The sequence below is a fragment of the Buceros rhinoceros genome, unplaced genomic scaffold, assembly GCF_000710305.1.
Source record: "Buceros rhinoceros silvestris isolate BGI_N320 unplaced genomic scaffold, ASM71030v1 scaffold1260, whole genome shotgun sequence".
In the NCBI taxonomy this organism is placed as follows: Eukaryota; Metazoa; Chordata; class Aves; order Bucerotiformes; family Bucerotidae; genus Buceros; species Buceros rhinoceros.
Window position 1 is genome coordinate 44546 of NW_010389952.1, and position 19683 is coordinate 64228.

At 37.9% G+C, this 19683-nt stretch overlaps 1 protein-coding gene across 1 annotated transcript in view; it reads left to right on the forward strand.

The window, feature by feature from the left end:
* The window catches only part of WWC3 (WWC family member 3), a 55404-nt gene that overhangs the window by 5789 nt on the left and 29932 nt on the right, over positions 1-19683 (forward strand). The window contains exons 3-7 of the mRNA XM_010135683.1: positions 2159-2235; positions 4205-4284; positions 10385-10514; positions 16153-16302; positions 18377-18450. Of these exons, the coding sequence (XP_010133985.1) occupies positions 2159-2235; positions 4205-4284; positions 10385-10514; positions 16153-16302; positions 18377-18450 (511 nt within the window). The remainder of the gene's footprint in view (positions 1-2158; positions 2236-4204; positions 4285-10384; positions 10515-16152; positions 16303-18376; positions 18451-19683) is intronic.

Sequence of the window (19683 nt, forward strand, 5' to 3'; positions counted from 1 at the left end):
AGCAGGAATAGGTGTCTCTCCTGAAGGGTTGAACCAGTCTAGTTCAAAGAAGTGGATATATCCACCAGCCACGTGGAAACATCTTGGAGTTTCACTGCACTAGTGGATGCTATGTGTGCAACCATTGTTTAACTTGAGACATTGGTCACAAATGCAAAGTACTTTAAGTGTGGGAAGCTCCACTTTGCCCTTTCTAAAAAAATTCAAGAAACCTGACCATGGAGGGAAGTTAAAGCAGGCATCTGATAGAAGTGTTTAGCTACTAACTCAAGTGGTACTTATTAATCTAATGTAACTCACGTGTATTCCAAAATATTGAATAAAACAAGTTTTTTAGGGCTGAGGTGTCCCAGGTGGTCTTGACCAAGTGTTCTTTTACTGTTAAAGTGGGTTCATCTCATCTTTTTCTTTAGTTTTAAATATATGGATTCTGTGATTTAGTTTGTGACATAAGTGAACAGTTGTGACTAGTCTTACATTCAAGTTTCTTACGAATTATTAAGGAGATGAATTTTTTTTTATTAAGAAAGGAATTTTTAAAAAATACTGGTTAAACAATGTTCAACTACTGCTTAAAGACTTGGAATGGCAAAAAAGCTAGTCATCAGTATTTTTTTTAGATTATAAAATCTAAATATACATTTATTACAATACTTTTCTAGGAGCTTGACTTTTTTTTCAAATTTGCAATAGTTCTGTGGGATATTATGTTGAGTTACTTGAGGTGAATATACAGAAAGAAACTTCTGTTGAAGGTAATAACATCCTAGAAAAATATAAGCTGTTTTTCATCTTTTTAAAGCTCTTGGAAAAACAAGTTGCTTGAAACAGCAACAAAATATGCTTGAAAATGACACAATTGAAGGTTATCTGTAGCATGAATGTAAATGCTATGTCAATTGACTTTTACGTTTCTCAATCTTCTTATAGTTTCATTTTAGGTATATCTGTGGAATTGACAACGAAGTACTAAAAAATCATTTAAATAAAACTTTTCAGATTTTTTGAGGTGAAAAATATTTTAATTTGCTACAGATGTGTTAGTATATTTTATATTGTTTTAAGAGTATATGCATCTGTTTTCAGAAAATGGGATGGGCTGATTAGTCAGATGATACATTAAACAAACAAACAAAAAATCTCTTTGGGCATTAATCATGCTATCAACTCCAGATTCCCCAAGGCTTCTCCACTTGTTTTTCTTAATTTGACCCCTCCATTCCACTCTGGGATGCTTGCTTCTCCATTTATTGTACAGAAATCTTAGGCTCCTAATTCAAGTGCTATTAGATGGCCAAAGCTGGGTGCTTATAACACAAATATTCCTACCTCCTCTACTACTTGTTTCCAGTCTGTTGTGTTAAAACAACTTAAAACTTCAGAAGCGGTTTTCCTCCTCTTTGCTTGTGGGTGCTGCCATTGACTCAGTGTCGTGTGCTCATGAGTGAGACGTGGTGTGAGCTCAGCAGCTGTGGGTTGGCAGGGAGGTGCTCATGCAGCAGTTTGTGACTCAGTTGTGATCAGCACTGTTTACAAAAAAAAAAATCCATAGAAAATCCTGGGTTTAGAGAATTAGTCCAGGCATGACTACTCATTTTGGCAAGTTCCTGCATGCTTGACGTGACCTTGGCGCTGCGGTATTCTTTTGAGAGTCAAAAGGCTCAGTGCAACGCAGACATGGATATGGGTTTCAAAGCAGCAGCCTTCAGCTCTACAAAAGGATGGTAGGTCTAACAGCACAACCCCATCCACTCACATACCAGGCATTTTTTAGTGGGCCAGTGCTGCTGCAAATGGCTCACTCAATAAATCACGGTTGGTCTTGCCCAGCCTATCCTCTAAGACCTTTACTTCATCTGTCTAGGCTTTAGCTTGTAAGGCCACAGCTTGAAATCATTACCTGACTGTAGATATACTGTGTTAAGAGCTTGCTTGCCAGAGGTTGATCTTTATGTCAATTCTTTATGCTGTTGCTTTAGGAGGCAACTTCTCTGTAGCTGGATTTTATGCTGATGTTTTGTTACTTCAGTCCCTATTGTACTGTTAATTCAATGTATCTAGGAAGCAATTAGCAAATGTTAATGTTACATAAATTGCTTGCATCAGTCAAGTGTATTGAAGAAAAAGTAAAGTAAAATACTGTTTTCCATCTGTTTAGCATTCTCTGGATTTTCAACTAATACCAAGTATGACCCATATCAGATTAAAGCAGAAATAGCCAGCCGTCGTGACAGAGTGAGTAATCTTTTTTTTTTTTCCCTCTTTGTAAAATATGAGTTGGACATGGGGAAGAGAGGAGGCCTATGTGTTTTTCTTTCACCCTGGTGTTTACACTGGATGTTGCGTGCATTTTTGGAAATAGAATTTTAAAAACTGCTCTTCTGCTCTGACCTATTGTTCTGTTAAAATGAGTCTATATTTAGTGTATTTCAGTGACTTGCAAAGTAATGCTTTTTCCATGTTACAAACGTAAAGATTTTTGTCACGGATGTCAGAGGCAAAGTCAGCCAGGCTTTCAGAAATCGCTTTCTGTGCAAACTAACACAAGCAGTAAACACTCTGCAGCCAAGTTCTTTCTTAATTGAGTGCAATTCAGATCCACTGTCTTCATATTTTCCCATTTACCCATTTTCAGTGGGGTTCCATGGATGTCATTGAACTCTAGATTTAGCCATTTAATTGGAAATCTGTTCACAATTCAGTAGATGTGTTGGCCAAATAGAACTTAGTTTAGCTGGGTTAGCCAGAGCTGCTCAGTGAGGGGAGTTCAAGCATTCTGACAGCAATAAGCATTTCTGTAATAAAAATATTTAAATTTTATATTTATTTACTTATTTAAACTAGAATCATGCTTTTGATACTGTCTTTGCTGAAAAAATAATAGTTGACTTTAACTTCTCCCATGCTGTGTTAGCAAAGAGTTAGTGTCTGCAAACTGGTTTCAAACAAATTGATATAGCAGTCATAAACAATTATAAAAAGCAGTTCATAATATTAAGATCTAGAATCTATTTCTAAATTGTATGTTTCTTTTTATTAATGGATAAAATGGGATTCAACATGCTAGGCACTCAGCTCACAAAATAAAAAGTACTCATCTTTGCAGGATAGTTTTCCATTTTTGTTGTAGTGACCACTTTTCACGAGTGCCTCTGAAAATAAATGCCATTCACCACCTTTCAAAGGCATTTATTCTATATGTATACGTTTACTACATGGTGACTATTTTTCTCTGTTCCCATACATTAAAACAAAATGATCTCCTAAGTGCATAGGATAACCTGTTCAAGTAAGTGTGTGCATAGGCATTGAGTTGTTTCAGGTAATAGAATAAAATATGCCCAATAAAATGTTTACGTAGATGGTATTAGCAATGCATTTTTTAATTTTACTTTTGGTGAGCGTTGGAAGAGTTGGTGAGGGTATAGGAGTGTTTTGGGGTGTGGTGTGATGAGTTTTGAAGAAAGGGCAGGAACACATGGGAGAGGGAGGGCCATGCAGGACACTGACAGTCCTGGTTTGCATCCCCGAAACTGCTGTAAAGCCCCCTGACTTTTGGAGTAGAGCTGATAAAATTAATCTGTGTGGATATATAGGAATTTTTTTTTTAACTCTTTTTTTAACCATTTTTTTAGTAATGGTTTTCTCATTTACATACATGTGAAAATCAAGAGCATTCTAGGTAAATTTCAGTAAAGGTACCAGGTTACTTGAGAGAGCTTGAGAACAGAGAGTTTTTTTTCTTTCATCGGTGCCCTTCACTGGCCTCTCAGTTTAGTCTTACGGCTCACCACCACATGCTGAAACACCTCCATTGCCCCCATTAGTCTGTAGTCCCTGGTATCCTCCTTCCCCTATTGCCCTTAGTTATCTGTCAGCTTTGGAAGGCAAGAAGCCATGTCTTTACAGATCATTCTTGGTGCTGGTAGTACTCTTCTAAGGTCTGCCCAGCCTTCTGAGGTAACTGTTACCATAAAACTACAAACATGTGTAAGCTGAATGTTGTGACTGCTGTTTGATTTGCTTTTCAGAAAGTCTTCTGTTAGTTTAATGCCAATTTTAAAGCAAAAAAAAAAAAAAGAGAACTTTGAGTAGCAATTCCAGTTTTTTAAAGTAATTTAAGATTTTTGTATTTGAAAACCAATTATTTTTATTATGAAAGTTTTCTGTTACATATTACTTCACATTATTTTGTTATATTTAGCTTTCTAGGCTAAAACGAGAATTGGCACAGATGAAGCAGGAGCTGCAATATAAGGAAAAAGGAGTGGAAACTCTGCAAGAGTAAGTTAAGCGTTTGTGGAGGATCTTTTTTTTTTCTTTATTTTATTCGCCTTGGAATGAATTTCTTAGAAAAGTGTTGCCAAAAAAAACCCAACAGTTTAAACCTCTTATCTGCTTTGCTTTAGTGTTTCTGTTGTGAGGGTGAGAACAGTGTGAAATGATGGGAGAAAGGTTGTACAGATTTGGTTGACGTGGTGATTTCATAGATCAACATGCAAACACAGTTTTACAGGCCCTGTTCTTTAACTTTTCCTGAAGATGTTGTGAAGATGGAATTACATTTTTAAAAGATTTTTCCAAATGTTTTCTGGAGATACCTACAGCCTGAAGCACTATGCGGTAGAGTAGTTTTCGGTAGTAAGCCTGTGAACAGTACCGAGGCTTTCTGGCCGGGCACAGTACTTCTGCAGGGCGAGGAAGCCTGTGCACCACAACACTGCTGCTTCCTTTTACTTGATGATCAGGCCATCTGATTCTGCACAGTATAGCTGATTTGTGTGTGTACTGTAAATCTGATGGTCTGTGAGACCTTAGATTTTGTTGCATGTGTGCAGAATGAGTGCATGTAAGCGTGACTTCTTGTCTCCTCCCTGTGAGGAAAGGTAGCTGGGGGCAGTTTGCCACTGCTCCCAGAGCTATTAGGCAGCCTGTGCTCTGTTTCCTTCATGCTCAGTGGCAGCAAAGGTCGTGAACTGTTTTGGTGACCCTCTCCCTGCCACTCTTCCTGCAGGCCATTAGATGGGAACTGAGTGACTTCCATCTGTGTGCTGCTTAGTCACCTACACATGTAGCCCATACACAGGATGCCCGATGGGATAGGGAGAGAGGTTGGCAGGTCATGGAAAAGATGGCAGGTAAACACAGGTTGTTGTGACTTCCAGATCTGTTCAACAGGGCCAGGGGCTAGACCGTGTGTTGAACAGCTCTTGGATTTGCCTTGGGCATGTGGCCGTGCATTTAGAAATCTTGGCCTTTTTTCCAGCATGCGTGTGAACGAACTGCCTAATGCAGGCGCTTCCTGAAAACGTTGGAACTGTTGCATGTCTAATGCGTTTTGCAGCATAAGTACAGTATCAGTGGAAATATTCTGAAGCATTGGGTTTATTGGTTTGGTGCTATAAAGCATGGGCACACACTTTCACTTCAGGAATTCTGGCAAAGTTCCAGGGATCCTGGAGCAATTAGGTTACTTATTTTCAAACTTCGAGTTTGATTCGTGTTACGTCAACAAAATGGAAAAGGAGTTACTCAGATATTACTTTCATAGGAGAAGGAGTAGCCCATGCACTTTTTTGTTTGTCTTTTAGCTCACAAGGTTCTTTGTTTTATAATGCATTTTAAAAGCTTCAGAGCAGAAAACTTGTTTAACCAAAATCCGTCATTGGCAGATATAATGTAATCATTTTCAAGTACAAATATGTTTTTATTGACTACATGAAGCACTTACAGGTAGTTAGGGCAATAGTGAATTTATGACGTTAACTGAAAATTAGTAAAATAAAGCACTCAATATATTGAAACGGCAAGTATTTCAAGTAAAAAAATACATAAGCACTAATAGAATAAAAGCAATTTTGTCTTAAGATTCTTAATCATATTTTCGTTAAGTGAGTAAGAATTTCCTTGGCTTTTCTGCTTGCTTTATTTGCTTTCCTTCTCCTGGTTATGGGGTTATTTTAAAGGTATAGGTTCAGTTGTTTTATAAAAGAGCTAACCACTTGACTAGGATGATGAAAGTATTTGAAGACCATTTGAAGCTCAAGATTGTTTTAATTAATATAATTCATTTAGGATAGTCCAGTAAAGTAGTGCAACTTTTTGAAAAGTAAAGTCTGCAAATGGTTATGAATACAAATGTTAGTCTTGGATTTTAGCCCGAGTGAAGTTGCCCATACTCCAGGATGGGGGTATAAAAGAGACATTCAAGAGAGGAATTACTGTAAAGCATATCTGATTAGTCAGTGGTCACTCTAATCATCTGGTTTAAAAGTTCAAGCATGACAACTCAGTGCTTTGCTGCTGCTCGTTGCCATTGTTGATACAGTCACTCTCTGTCCTGTTGGTGCACTGGGTGGCATTTGTTGTTGCTTGCTGAAGCTGGGGAGGTTTTGCCTGTGTGTTACCCAGGATTGCAGTGAATTTCTGTCAGTGTTTGTGCCTTGCTGAACTCTGCTCTCTATAGTGACTTCTTCACTTTTGAACCAGAGACTTCTGGGATTGTTTTGTGTTTTTAAGTAATTTTAAATTGCATTTCTGGTGAGATACGTGCTTTCTTTTAAGCATTTTGCTTCTGGTAGGAAGTAAGCCAATTTGGAGAGTACTCACACTAGCAACTGAAGAGAGAAGTTTCTCTAGCCTCCTTGTGTAGTCAGCAGACAAATGAGGCTAAAAGCCTGACTGTGCTCTAGGTTGTCCCTGGGCGATCTCTCTCCCCCACCCCTTGTATGTGTCGTGAGAGAAGGGTCACTCAAGTCAAGTACCAAAGCAGAAGTATTTTAGTTTTTGCATATCCAAAAGGTAAATGTATTGTCTAAAAAGAAAATTATTTCTCCTTTAAAACAAAGATGTTGATTTTTTTTTTTTTTTTTTTTAGTTTCTTACATGTCAGACTTTTTCCTCTTTTGTTACCTTTTCTAAATTTTAGTCTTTGTAATTTTTCTTGCTCCTTGTGCTAGGTCAAATGTTCAAATAACTGCCAAATTGAGAATGGCGTGCATTCTGTTCAGCATCTTTAAAACTATGGTTTTTGGTTTTATTTCATGTGTAAGCCAAGAACAGTATTAGGGCTTTACACTTGGCTGAATGTTTGCTTTGAAAGTCTGACCAGAATGGCATTACGAGCAGGTGTCAGAACCTGCTGCCATGTGACTCCCTGTGCAACCTCTCCTGGGTATAGCTCTGAGAGCTAAGACAAATTCTATGGTGAGTGTTGTTAGGTTGCTTAGTATTTTCATCATTTTATATTGCTGTTTGATGCCTTTGTTAAATGCATGGACATATTCCACATACGTTGTCTGCCTTGGACTGTGTTTTGTTTTCTGTTCTTTTTAATTTTAGTAAAATGACTTAACTATCTTTGAGAGGAATTAAAAAAACCAAACCAAAACAATAAACCACAAAACAAGTAGAGAAAAATGGGGTTTTGTGGAGGGAGAGAGGATTGAGGGTTTAATACCTCTACAACTCTGATACAGTCAGAATTTCAAACTTCGTAGTGCCACAGCTTTTTATTAGCACTAAATTTTCTACTGTTTCCTCCAAATGTGGCAATGTTGTGGTAAGTCTTCGGACATCACAGGCTGCCTTTGCCCACTGGAAACTTTTAGAGCTCACCGTTTGAAGCCTGCAAAGATCCTACCCTACAGGATGGTGGTGCTTCTCTGCCTCCTCAGGCACCTTTGCCCTGAGGTGTGGCAGTTCCTGAAGTTAGGGGGTTAAAGATGAGCCTTTCCTGGAACAAACTCCTTCCTCTGACCTGGCGGCAGGGATTTAAGAACAGAGCAGTTCCTCCTCCCCTGTGTTTTCAGTGACCCTTCTGCTCCAAGGCAGGAATTTTGGAGGAAGAAGGCGTTTAGCAACAAAGGAAATGAAAACTTGGCCAGTTGGCTGTGAGAGTGGATGTGAGTTGGCTGTGAGAGAAGTTGGGAGAGACAGGGAATTTGGACTGACTAAACCGTTTTGTAGCTACAGACTAGTTTAGAGGATATGAGACCTGACAGAAGCTTTAAAATTAGATTTTAACTCAACTACAGACCTGTGCTTCAGTGAGGATAGGGGGAGTCTTGTGTATTTGAAAGCATGTGGAGAAAAATAGAGGAACCTGGAAACTGCCCCATAGGTCTGAAACTATTGCAAGTATATTAATAGTTTCTGTATCCTAGAAACATTTTCCTCAGAAAAAGTATACTTTATTCATAGTTTTGTATATTAGTTGAATGTTCTTTCTATTCATACAAAGGTCTAATCTTGTATCATTTTCCATTAATAAAATGGAATTTTCGTGTTAACTTTGTGGCTTTCGAAACTAGCGCTTTATGAAAGTAGGAAAAAAATTAACAAGTAATTTTGTTAAGATACTTAAATCAGTTTGAGTTGACAGCAATACTGATTTAAGCTCAAATATTTCTGGCAGTAGAAACTTTTCTGATTCTTTCCTTAAACAACTATCAATTCATAAACTAGGCTCCAAAGCGATGTCCGGGAACATGAATGTATGGGTAACTGGACAAAAATCTGGTTGGAGTGAAATAATTTCCTTTTCCTGAAATGCCACCCTGGACCTGGCCTACACTATAACGAGCAGTTGTGTAGGAGGCATTTTCAGGTCTAATGTTTGGGTGGAATCTATGTTCTTAACATTAAGGTAACCTTCATATAAAACCACATTATCTTTTTCATGTAACTTTTAGTTAATTGTGTTAGTTGTTTTACCATGGTCTTATCTAATCTTTTCAGGATTTTAACTAAAAACTAATGAAGGCTCAAGTAAACATTTTAAAAGGAAAACAAATCCAAACAAACAAAACCCCCAACTTCAATCCGTGTGACATTTAAATCCTTTCTTGTTCTTGAACCAAAAATCATAGTCTTATATATTTTCTTACGCAACATGGTGAAACTTGTGTTTAAGTAGAAAGCTTGAAGTTCAGACTTATTTTGTGTTGTTTCCAGAAGCAGGAACTGTCAGAAAAAACAAACAAACCAAAACCATAGAAACCCAACCTGCATTTTTTTTCCTAAATACTCCGAGCTGCACAGTAAAACCAAGGGATTTTCATTCAAGCCTTTTGATATTTCATTTTAATATTTTAATTTTAAAGCAGGTAATCTGATGCAAATGGGATTTTACTGATTTTGTTTAACTGGCAGAACATGCCAAGTGAGTGTTGTTGACTCTCTTAGCTTAATGCAGTACCTAACTTGAAACTTTCATGTTCCATATTTCAAATAGAGTTTGAGAATTCTTGTCGTATATGTATAGCATATCCTGTCCTACTACATGTTTTTATAAACTGATGTCCTGTGTAATGCCTGATGTATGTTTTATCTTCAATTCTGTTAGCTAGAGGCACCTTTTCTTGGAGATGCTCGTTCTTAGCATTGGCTTAGGGACCATTACAAATACCACCTTTTTTCCTGTATACTCACTTCCTGCGCTAGATTAACAGGAAAGTTGAGGTTTTCATATTTTAACAAGAATTTAACACAATTTTCACTAATTGCTGTGGGTAGCCTGTTAAAATTTCATAGTAATTTGTTATAAATTCAAGACCAAATGGTTCTTCTAGGAAGTTCTGCAGAGTCTGTAGTCTTGTTGTTTAAGTCAAAGAAGATTATCAAGATGATGCACTGAACTAGGCTTCTGCATTCTGATCTGTTGTCCTTTACTATTGCAAACTGTTGGGAAAGAAGTTGAAAACTCAGACAGTGGATGACCCTCTTAAGATGAGATTTTTTTTTTTTTTTGGTCAAGATTAGTAGTACTTCAACCTGGTGGAGTGACTAGCGCTCTTGCGCCTTCCTGAGTTTGTGTTCGAAATCTTCTCGGATGGTCCTGTATGATATTCCTTAGTGTGGAATGATGATTTCGTCTAGAAGAGATACTCAAAGATACGCATAATGGCAGGAAAGCAGTAAAATCTTAGGAGTTAAAATATCTTCCCAAGAAAATGAAATGCCTCTATTAGAAACTTCTGAAGCAAGATCAGGTAGAAGTCCTAGAAGAGATGTTGCAATGAATATGCTGCATGAAAGTGTGACAGTTAGGGTGCTAATATATTTATCTTTTGAGTTGGTACCTTGTAGGTTAATTTTAGCTTGATTTTACTTTTGTTGCATGAAAGAGTCCATAGACATTGCCTGTAAGTAAACTCTGTATTAGGATGTTGAAACAAGGAAGCGTGTTCGTTCAGAAGAACCTGGGTAGAAAATTGCAATGCTTTGTCTTCAGAGCGTACTTGATACTGAATGCTGTGTTAATTCCAACTAGAGTATTTATCTGGAAATGAGGTGGCACGTGAATACACGGGGGGTCTTGAAGATGTCTATGCACTTTCTAATTATGTGAAAATTCATGAATTTGTCTTAATCTTTTCAACAGGATTGATCGCAAGATGTCAAGTGCTCATACAAATTATAGACTGGATGAAGCACAAGCTATAATGAGTGAGCTTCGGAGTATAAAGAAAGCTATATGCACAGGTGAAAAAGAAAGGCAGGACCTTATGCAGGTAAAAAATAGGCCACTGAACAAATAGCTGCTAAAAATTGATAATCTACTTCAATTTTCTTGTTTGTGATTGCGCTGGAGTTACCAAGTTTAAATAAGGAGGTGGGGTGGCCTAAACTGATTTTTCTGTGTGATAATTGCCACCAGCACGCAGCTTGAAAGAGGTAAGTAGTCATTGTCTATACTGTGAACACAAGGCTTCATGTGTGTTTCATGTTTTTGTCTTAGATAATGTGCTATTCTTACATTTAGATCAATGTCTTTGTTGAATATATTTTTTCATTACTGCTGATTATATCGAAGACTGCTATGGAACAACTATGCTGCATTTAAAAAAATTCTTTTAAGTTTTACTTTTTTTCCCATTTTGTTTAATAACTCTTTGTTTTACCTATAATGAAGTAGGCCTGAGAATTCATGTGCTAAAATATTTACCAGTTTGTCTACCTTGTTGTTCCTTTAATAAACATTTCACAAAACTGAATCTCTATGTCATTATGCCACAGTTTGGCAGTTCTCCTTTTTTGCCTCAAACTCTCCTCCAAAGTACCATATCAAGACACATGTTAATTTCAAATGTTTTCACAAAACACTGTAAGAGTATGCTTAAATACAATGTATACCGAAACCATCATGCAAGCTTTAAATTATCTTATGAATCAGAGCATGAGGATCGAGGGGAGATAAATGCCTGAGTAGTGACCTGACTTTTGAATGGATTCAGTGTCCTACTCTGAGCTCTGTCTGCGTTACTGATGTGAAGGGAGCTGCCCTGAGCGTCTGCCACCACAGGGATTTTGGTATAGACTTGCCCAAATATGCTGCAGATGCAGAGGGGTGAGTGACCAGGACAGTTCTCTTCACCCAGTCTTCAAGCTGCTATATGGAAAAAGGCATTTTTGTGACTTAAATGTTTGGGACCGTAGTAAATTAATATTGCCATTCAAATGGTTTTTTTCAAATTTTCTCTGGAGTACGGTTTCGTTGGTGTTTTTTTTTTTTAATTGTTAAATTATATGAGTAGCTTAGTCTACATATAATGGATTTCCATAGTTATACGATTATTCAGTCTCCAAAGATCAGCTGATGGACCACAAATCCTTGTTCAAGGAGACAGAACACTTAAGTCACTATGAAAAGTTCCTGCCTTGGCAACTATTAACATATTTGATATTTTGTGCCGGCCAAGTTTTAAAGTGATTCTCAGTCTTCCACATGCCTGGCTACAGAGAAATGATTAGAAAGGCAGTTTTTCATGGATGCAGTGACGCACATTTTAGGAAAGTAACTCGTAGTTTAAAAACTTCTGTGTGAGATCCTGGAGCAGCTTAACTACTGGCATTGTTTTGACTCCCGCGCTAGATTTTTTCCCCGCCCGCCCTTTTCCTTGCATTTTCAGCCTTTAGTGGCACTAAATACAGCTGTAAATACTGGGATGCCTTGAAAATCATGTCTGCTAAAACAACTGTAAGTGCATTTGCAGTTTCTTTAAATACAGTATTGAGGGAGTTAGAAGCTTAAGATCAAGCTTAGCATCAAAGGTTGGGCAATGCTGGCAGCACCAGAATGTAGAGGTTGCACAAGACAGAAGCAGAAATGAAAAGTGTTGCCTTTCTTCTTCGTGGGTCTGTGTAACACAGAGGAGGTAATCAGTCTAGGAGAATGTAATTAATGACAATCTGTTGTGATAGCATCCAATAATAGACTTACAGTCCAGGAGAATTTAGAAAATAGTTGTTCCACACAGGTCTAGCATGCAAAACAGTTCTGGATGTTTTGCTGCAAGTACAATAAGGGGTTACGTGCCGTAGTATACAAAGTCTAGTTGTAAAAATTGTGTATTTCTGCCAACTTACTGTGTGCTCCAAAAATATGCAGCTTTCTGCCTGTTTTTAAAAATTTTGATAAAATAGTTTTGTCACCGAACTTTTCTGTGTTTACTTTTTTATAATTAGTTGAAGATTATTCTTGTGGATTTGTTTAGCTTTATCAAACAAGTGCAATCCTGTTTTAAGTATCTTCCTAATGAGTTCAGAATGCGATCTTTAATTTCCTATCAATTTTGAAATCGCTTTGTCCTCAGAAATGCTGTTTCAAAACTATTGTTGGTAAGACAAGCTTTCTTTCTTCTTTTGAAAGCGTTTATAAGGGAGTTTGAAGTATTGTTTAGACAAATGAGGTTTTATTTCAGAGAACGGGCAATTTCTTACTATTCCTTAATTTAATTCAGGCCAGTGTAAGCAATAGAACTAAACATAGTAGAAGTGACTCAGTCTTGTGTAGGTGCTTGGAAAATTGTAGCTGTCATAGAAATATGGTAATTGGATTGAGTTGTGTGGGAGAGAAGGCTGACAAGGGAAGGATAGGGTGGTCAGATTTAAACTGGATGCTGTGGTTACAAATAAAGCCAAATATGCAGTGTCACTGCTCCAAAAAAGTGGGCGAACTTTTTAGATGAGATTGAGTAATCAAGGTGTGTGGTTAGGTTCCTGAAAGCAGTGTGTGTTTCCCTCCTCCCCCATCCCATCCCTTTCATACTTTTCTTTCTGTTCCAGTATGTGCATATGCTTTTAAAATGTTGTCCTTTATTTAGGAAGCATTGGGTTTGGTGTGATTCCTGTGGGGGTTTTTTTTTCCTCCTTTCTTTTTTTTTTTTTTCTCCTTTCTTTTCTTTACAGTTACATAGACTGAATAGGTTAGATAGGAACCACACCGAAATTGTATGTGGCAGAGAACTCCCAAATCAGATGGCAACAGCCAATGGTGAAAAGACAGTGCTTATTTTTCTCTTTTTGGGTAGGTCTGGGCCAGCATGCCTGGAACTTCACATCCATGTGATAGGCTGGTCTGGCAGTTTCTGTGGCATTGCTATAAGCAATCCATAAACCCCGGATGAAAGGTGGATTCTTCAGTATAGCTGGGGGAGGATATTACTCCTAGCTGTTTATGTAAATAGTTTCTGTCTAAAAGTATGCTAACTCAGGTTGTAATTTTCCATGTTAAGATTACTGGAGACTCTGCTTTCACTCATCCAGCTTGAAGGACTGGAAGCATTTATGCTTACCCTAGAGCATAGTCACCTCTGCACTTCAATATTAAGTTAAGGTGGTGCTACTTGGTGATTGCCACCTCCCAAATTCTGTATATTTTCATTTAAGTAGTGCCTGGATAGGAAGCTTGGCCAGCAGCCAGCTGAGCAGCCCTGCCAAGGAGTTGCTGGAGGGTGTCAGGAGCACACCAGGAGAGCATAAAGTAGCTGAAATACGGGCAAAAGCTTAGGGTTAAGTTCTGGCGTCAGGAGCTTTGTGTCACATATACCTGTAACATAATATGTGTTAGCCAAAGGCGTCAGATGGGACACAGGTTATTTGGGAGAAACTTCAGGCTTTCTGAATCCTCAGTTTTTATTCATGTGACTAGCTCTGCTTTACTGGGAAGCAGACACGTTAGATGTCTGATGTTTGTGTGGCTATGATTTGAAAATCTTTCCGTGCTCTAAACCCATTAAGGGATCCATCCTGATCCTCCGTACAGCAGGAGGCTGACAGGACTGGATGATTTCCAGTGGGTTTTGAAGAAGAGAGTTAGACAGGAGTCTGAAATTTTTAATTTCCATAAAGTAGAAGAGACTTCGGTTTTCTTTTTGCTAGTTCATTTTGCAGCAAGACTTGGAGGATAAAGGGACACCATCTAGGGTCTTCTTGGCAACATAACTTGAAATGGAATTTTGCTGTTTTAGGGCTGAGAAGAAAGTACTTTGTTTCTCCTTCATACTAAGATGGGACAATTAAATTGGGAAGTGACAGAAGAATTTGGTTTCTGAAAATTAAGCTTCTGGGAGGAAGTAGTGGTACCCTTGTCCCACTACCGGCATGTCTGGTGTCACTATGCACTGTCCTCCATCTCTACCAGTTGCAAGTGGAAAATCCCAGCCCCACTCAGACCTTACAGTACCAATAGATGAGACTGAAGAGGAAGCAGCATGTGTTCTTGAGGGAGCAGCTCATGCTCTCCGACATGTGGCTGTACTTAATGTTTCTCACTGCCGTTCCCTACTAGGAAGAAGACAAAGTTTGTGATTGGGGGAGCGACAGGGAGGAACACAGGCCTTGCTCTTGTGGCTAGGCAACGTACCCATTCATTCGCCCTGCACCAGGCTGGGTATTTTCCCTCGTTTTTGTCTCTAGTGGAGACAGGGCTGAGGGAGGGACTGGTATATAATGAGAACAAAGGGATGGACCATGTATGACAGAAATGGAGGCCACCAGAAAAAGCTGCTTTTTTCCTGGCTAGTTTCAGTCCTGCTGCAATTCCTATGGACAATTCCCAGGCTCCAAATCCAGACGCCTTTGTCTTCAACGTGGCATTTCTGTTCCTGTGAGCAGCAATGAGTTGCTGTTACACAAGTTCATCTTCTTGGCTCCGTTGGTAGAATTTGTTTTAAGAAAAGGCAGCACTGATGCGTTATTCGTTTTCAACTGCATATCAAATATGCAGAAATCTCCTGGTAACTGGATATGGACAATAACTGGTGCTTGTTACAAATCACCAGTTGTCAGAGCCACTGAGACTCCTGAGGGACAGCTTTGCCCCAATGCAGTGCTTCAGATTTGTCTCTGATTCTGGAGTTTATACACTGGAGTATTTGGGTTTGAGAGCTTTTATGTGCATTTTTAGAACCAAATGGTTTGATTATGTTTTGATTTATAAATTGCTGCAGTTCTTCAATTCTGATAATTTTTTTTCACATGATTTGATTGTCCTTTATCTTCTGGTGAGGAGTCAGAATTAAATTTTTTCAGGTCTTTTTTTTATGTTCTTTTGATGCATAATGCTTAGGATCTCCTTTATAAATGACAGCCTGCACGGTGGTTTTGTTATTGATACTACATTATCTGTAATTTTTTGTAAAAGAGAGAGTGCGCAGTCAGAAAATAAAAGCAATATTAATATTCTTTTCTTAAAGGAATTTTAAGAGCCTGCCAGCCAAGCTTGTGTTTTCAAGCAAGTTATTATTTTGTGTGATTCTGTCTTACTCCCTGTTTCCTTTAAAGACTGATTGAGGTTTCTGCTTTACCCTCACAGTTTGTGTCATTGTCTAGACATCTCAGAGATGTCCCTTGCCTCACCCGAACTGTAAAATATCTCTTAACTCTGTGAACCGTGGGTAAGAGAGCACAAGGGTGAAATCAGCTCTTGTAAAAATACAATCAGTACAATGTATTCATCAAGTTGGATGTGATAGCAGTAGTGGCTAAGGAATGTAACCTGTGCAGAAGATGGTGAAAGGACAGGTGAATCACATTTGTCTTCCCCATCAGCTAACCTGAAAGTTGACAGCTGCTAGAATTAAAGAACTGCAAGCCACACAAAAGCTAAAATGTTCATAGAGCTAAACAAAAAAATTTAAAATCTTTTAACTGTTAGATGCATCTTTTAAAAGGAGAGGTTTATTTCAAAGCAAAGCTTCTGCATGTTGGTAACACAATGATGAATTTTACTCCCTCTAAGTAGTTCTGTATAGGCAAGCTATCTGTCATATTTCTAAAATAGTTTTTTTTCTTTGTTTACTGTTAATAAAAGGGGTATAAAAATTTTTCTAAAAAATTTTTACTTTTTTAAAATCTCTTCTCCTGTAGAGCCTGGCCAAGTTAACAGATGGATTCAGGAATAGCTGTTGTATTACAGATTCTCTGCAGGATCTCCAGCACAATTCTAGTTCTCTCAGTGACTCCTGTTTACCTCAACAACACTGTGATGCTTGTTCTCAGACTGACATCACTGGAGAGGTATGTGTTCCTATGTGAGCCATTTGCTGTAGAAAATAAGCTGCTTTTGTACTATAGTGATATATTGTTATTTTGTTATTGTTTTAATTTAAGAGGTGTTGGCTGTAGCAGAATGAAAATTCGAAAGTACTGTTGGTGGCAAGGGAGTTGCATTTGCTTGAGGTTTCCAGAGCGTGTGAGCAGGGCTCATGAGTGGTGGACTTTGTGGTTCTGCTACTTGAGCATGGCGCAGGGGCGTAGCGACATGCTCACAGGTCAGTGACAAGTAAAAACAGCTCCCATACTCAGCCAGTGTGGCAGAGCACTTCTCATGTCATCACTTTGGTGATCGCAGGTAATAGCTCTTGCTGAGGTGTCCATGGTCGTCTTCAAGTCACTAGCTCTGACATACAGATAGTTGGAATGATGCAGGAGGAAGACGACAGCCAGTGTGAAGTTGCAGTAGAGACCTGATTGTGCAACAGCATGTTAGTATTCTGATAGTAGTCATGGATGGATGGATTTGCTTTTAAAATCTTGTTTTTATCGTCTTTGTCATCATTGTTCATATACATCAAAGTTGTAGGATAGACCTCTGCTTCTTTCCTCTGTTGAAGGCAAGGGAAGTGTTTGTTAGAGTCTCAAAGTATTTTTCTTAAAAACTAACAAAACTTCTGATCTAGTCTGTCATACCTTTATGCTCAAATATGCCTTTAAGTGTGGTGTTTGAGAAGAACATATTAGCATTCCTTGGAAATAGTTCTGCATGAAGGAAATAGTGTATTCCAAATAATAAAAATTGGCTTGCACTAGTAGTACTGTGGCAGCCTAGCTGTTCTTCGGCAATAAAACGTTTGTGGCTGTGGCTGAGTTTGACTACAAAGCAAAAAGCAACCTGTTTGTAGTTTGTTAATACTGTCATTTGGATGTTACTCCATGTTTGGTTAGAAATTTATATTGAACTACAGAACCTTTTAATTATAGCCTCCTATAATCTCATTAATTTTCTATTGTCAACTTTCACTGCTGACTATTTGCCAAGTTGGATATCTCCAGAGGGCCTCTACAGAAGGAGAAATCTGTGTTTTTTAACATGATATACTCCTAAACCATCTAAAAAAATCTAACACTAGGCTGTCTTTCAGTGTGTTGGGTGGATGGTGCCTTTGGGATGTAATTTTTTGGTCTGGTGATGGATGTGATTATTGAATTCCGAAGTGAATCACCAAATGGAACACAGCAGCTTTTTCCCCTTCACAATACATGTTGAATGCCATCTAAGACAGGCCGAGTACACTCTGAAAATTGTGTTTATCAAGTATAGGTTTTTTGTTAGGAAAATAAAATTACATATTTACGTTAATTATTTTCTTGAATTATTAGTACTGGAATGTGAGGAAAAAAAAAGTGGTGGTTTTTTTACACGTGTGATGATGTAGGGAGCAATACCAGCAGTTAGATGAGAAATCCAGAGGTGCAGTAGTGCATTCAAACAGGGACTTGGGTTTTAACTATTAGACCGTATGCAGACTTCTGAAGAGGGGAACTGTTAATGCTCTAAGATGGAGAGAAGTTATTGTAGAAACTGGACTGTATACAGAAGGAGTTTTAGCATAAATGCATATTCTACAACTGGTTCAAGGATCAGGTGATGCTTTTGTAGTAGTGTTTAAAAGACTAATGATCTAAGTGCTGGGTACAGGGAATGTAATCTGTACTACTTCTAATTAAACTGTCTGTAAAATAGCTGTATCTGCTATTACAGTATGTCACTTAAAATACTCTTTGTATTTTAGGCTTGAATAAAATTGACAAGGTTTGACTTTGACATCAGTGATTCTATTTGCTAGATTTGATTTCCAGGATCATAATTTAGTGAGAGGGCTTTTTTATCTTCTGTATTTTTAGCAATAAACCAGGTTTGTATTTCTAAAGCATGAAATTGATTTTTATTATGTTATTACTTAAAGCATCGAGTGTTTTTAGTGAGTCCAGTAAGTGACACTAATTTAGCCCTTTCTTTATTGTGGGAATGTTTTAAAATTCTCATTTCTCCCTCTTTTTCCCCCTCTCCTTGGTCTTCAACTCTGCAAAGTTTGCATTTGATGACAAAACAAGACTTGTAGACAAAGTAAGACTGAACTGGCAATATGAAGAGGCGAAGAAAAGGTAATTACAGATGAATTTGCTGGTGTTTGTTTTCATTCTCGTGATTAAGTTTCCAAAGTTGAATGGGAACTATTTGTCACATATTCAGGACAATAGTGTAGGTGTAGATGATGACTTGAACACAGTAGTTTTATGCAAATATGATTAATTTGTACTGATAAAACATTCTCTTTTTAAAATTGACTAGCTCTTAAAAGATTCTGTATAGTTAACTTCAAAAACTTTTTTTTTAAGTTAGGACTTTTATTTTTTCTTTTCAACTTTGCTTATTTTACCTTTTTTTTTTTACATTTTTTAAAACAAGGATTAAAAAAATTTTAGTAACTTTTGCCTCATTTTTTTCTTACTTTGGTGACTTTTTCTTTGGGGGAAACCGTGCTGCTGTCGTATGCCTTGGCAGGGATTGGAAGCTTTGCAGGCAATTCTCCATCTTGCTGTTCTTGGAAAATTTACCCACATTTGGATACAATACAGACTTCAAAAAAATACTGAATTTGTGCAAGCATGTTAGAAACACACAGCTAAATCTTCAGGATTTGTAACTGGAATGAAAGTCTGCATTGTAAAATACTGCATGTGGATACCAGTGATTATTACCTAATAAAGGTTAAATAATTGGGGGTGGGAAGAAGGGCAAGACAGAAACCTGTAAGTGCCCTGTTTGGACACTGGACTGTTAAGGCTTAACCCTTAGCATTTAGTAGTTCAGTGATGATTCAGAAGTTCATGACAGTTGCTGAAGGAAGGAGGATAGAATTTAATTTTATATTGTTTTGTTTAGCAGGGTCACTGGTGCTTTGAAGATTGTATTAAACATTTGTAGCTTGGTTTTATGACATACCTTTTCCGTGTGTGTTTCAAAACGGTTCTTCTCTGTGTGTTCCTGCAGGGAAAAGATGGAGTGGTGCTTTTTTGTTTGATTTTTGTTTGGTTTTTTTTTTTAGTAGCAGAAGCATTTATCAGCTGGAAATGCTGAACATTTGTTTATGCATGGAATCAGAAAATCAGAAGTGAGCTGGGGCTTGATGTTAGTTAAGTGTAGAAAATTTGGGTATCTAACCTCCCAGCTAGACAATAGTAATTGCAGTAAGGGTAGTTTTGCTGTCCCAGGATAGCAGCTCTGACAATAGTCCGTTATTTAGCGAAAGCATGTTAGTTGCTTTAAAATAGTAGCCTTATTCTACCCAGTACGTTGTACGGAAGTAATCAGCTTTCAGCTTTTGAGTGGAACTG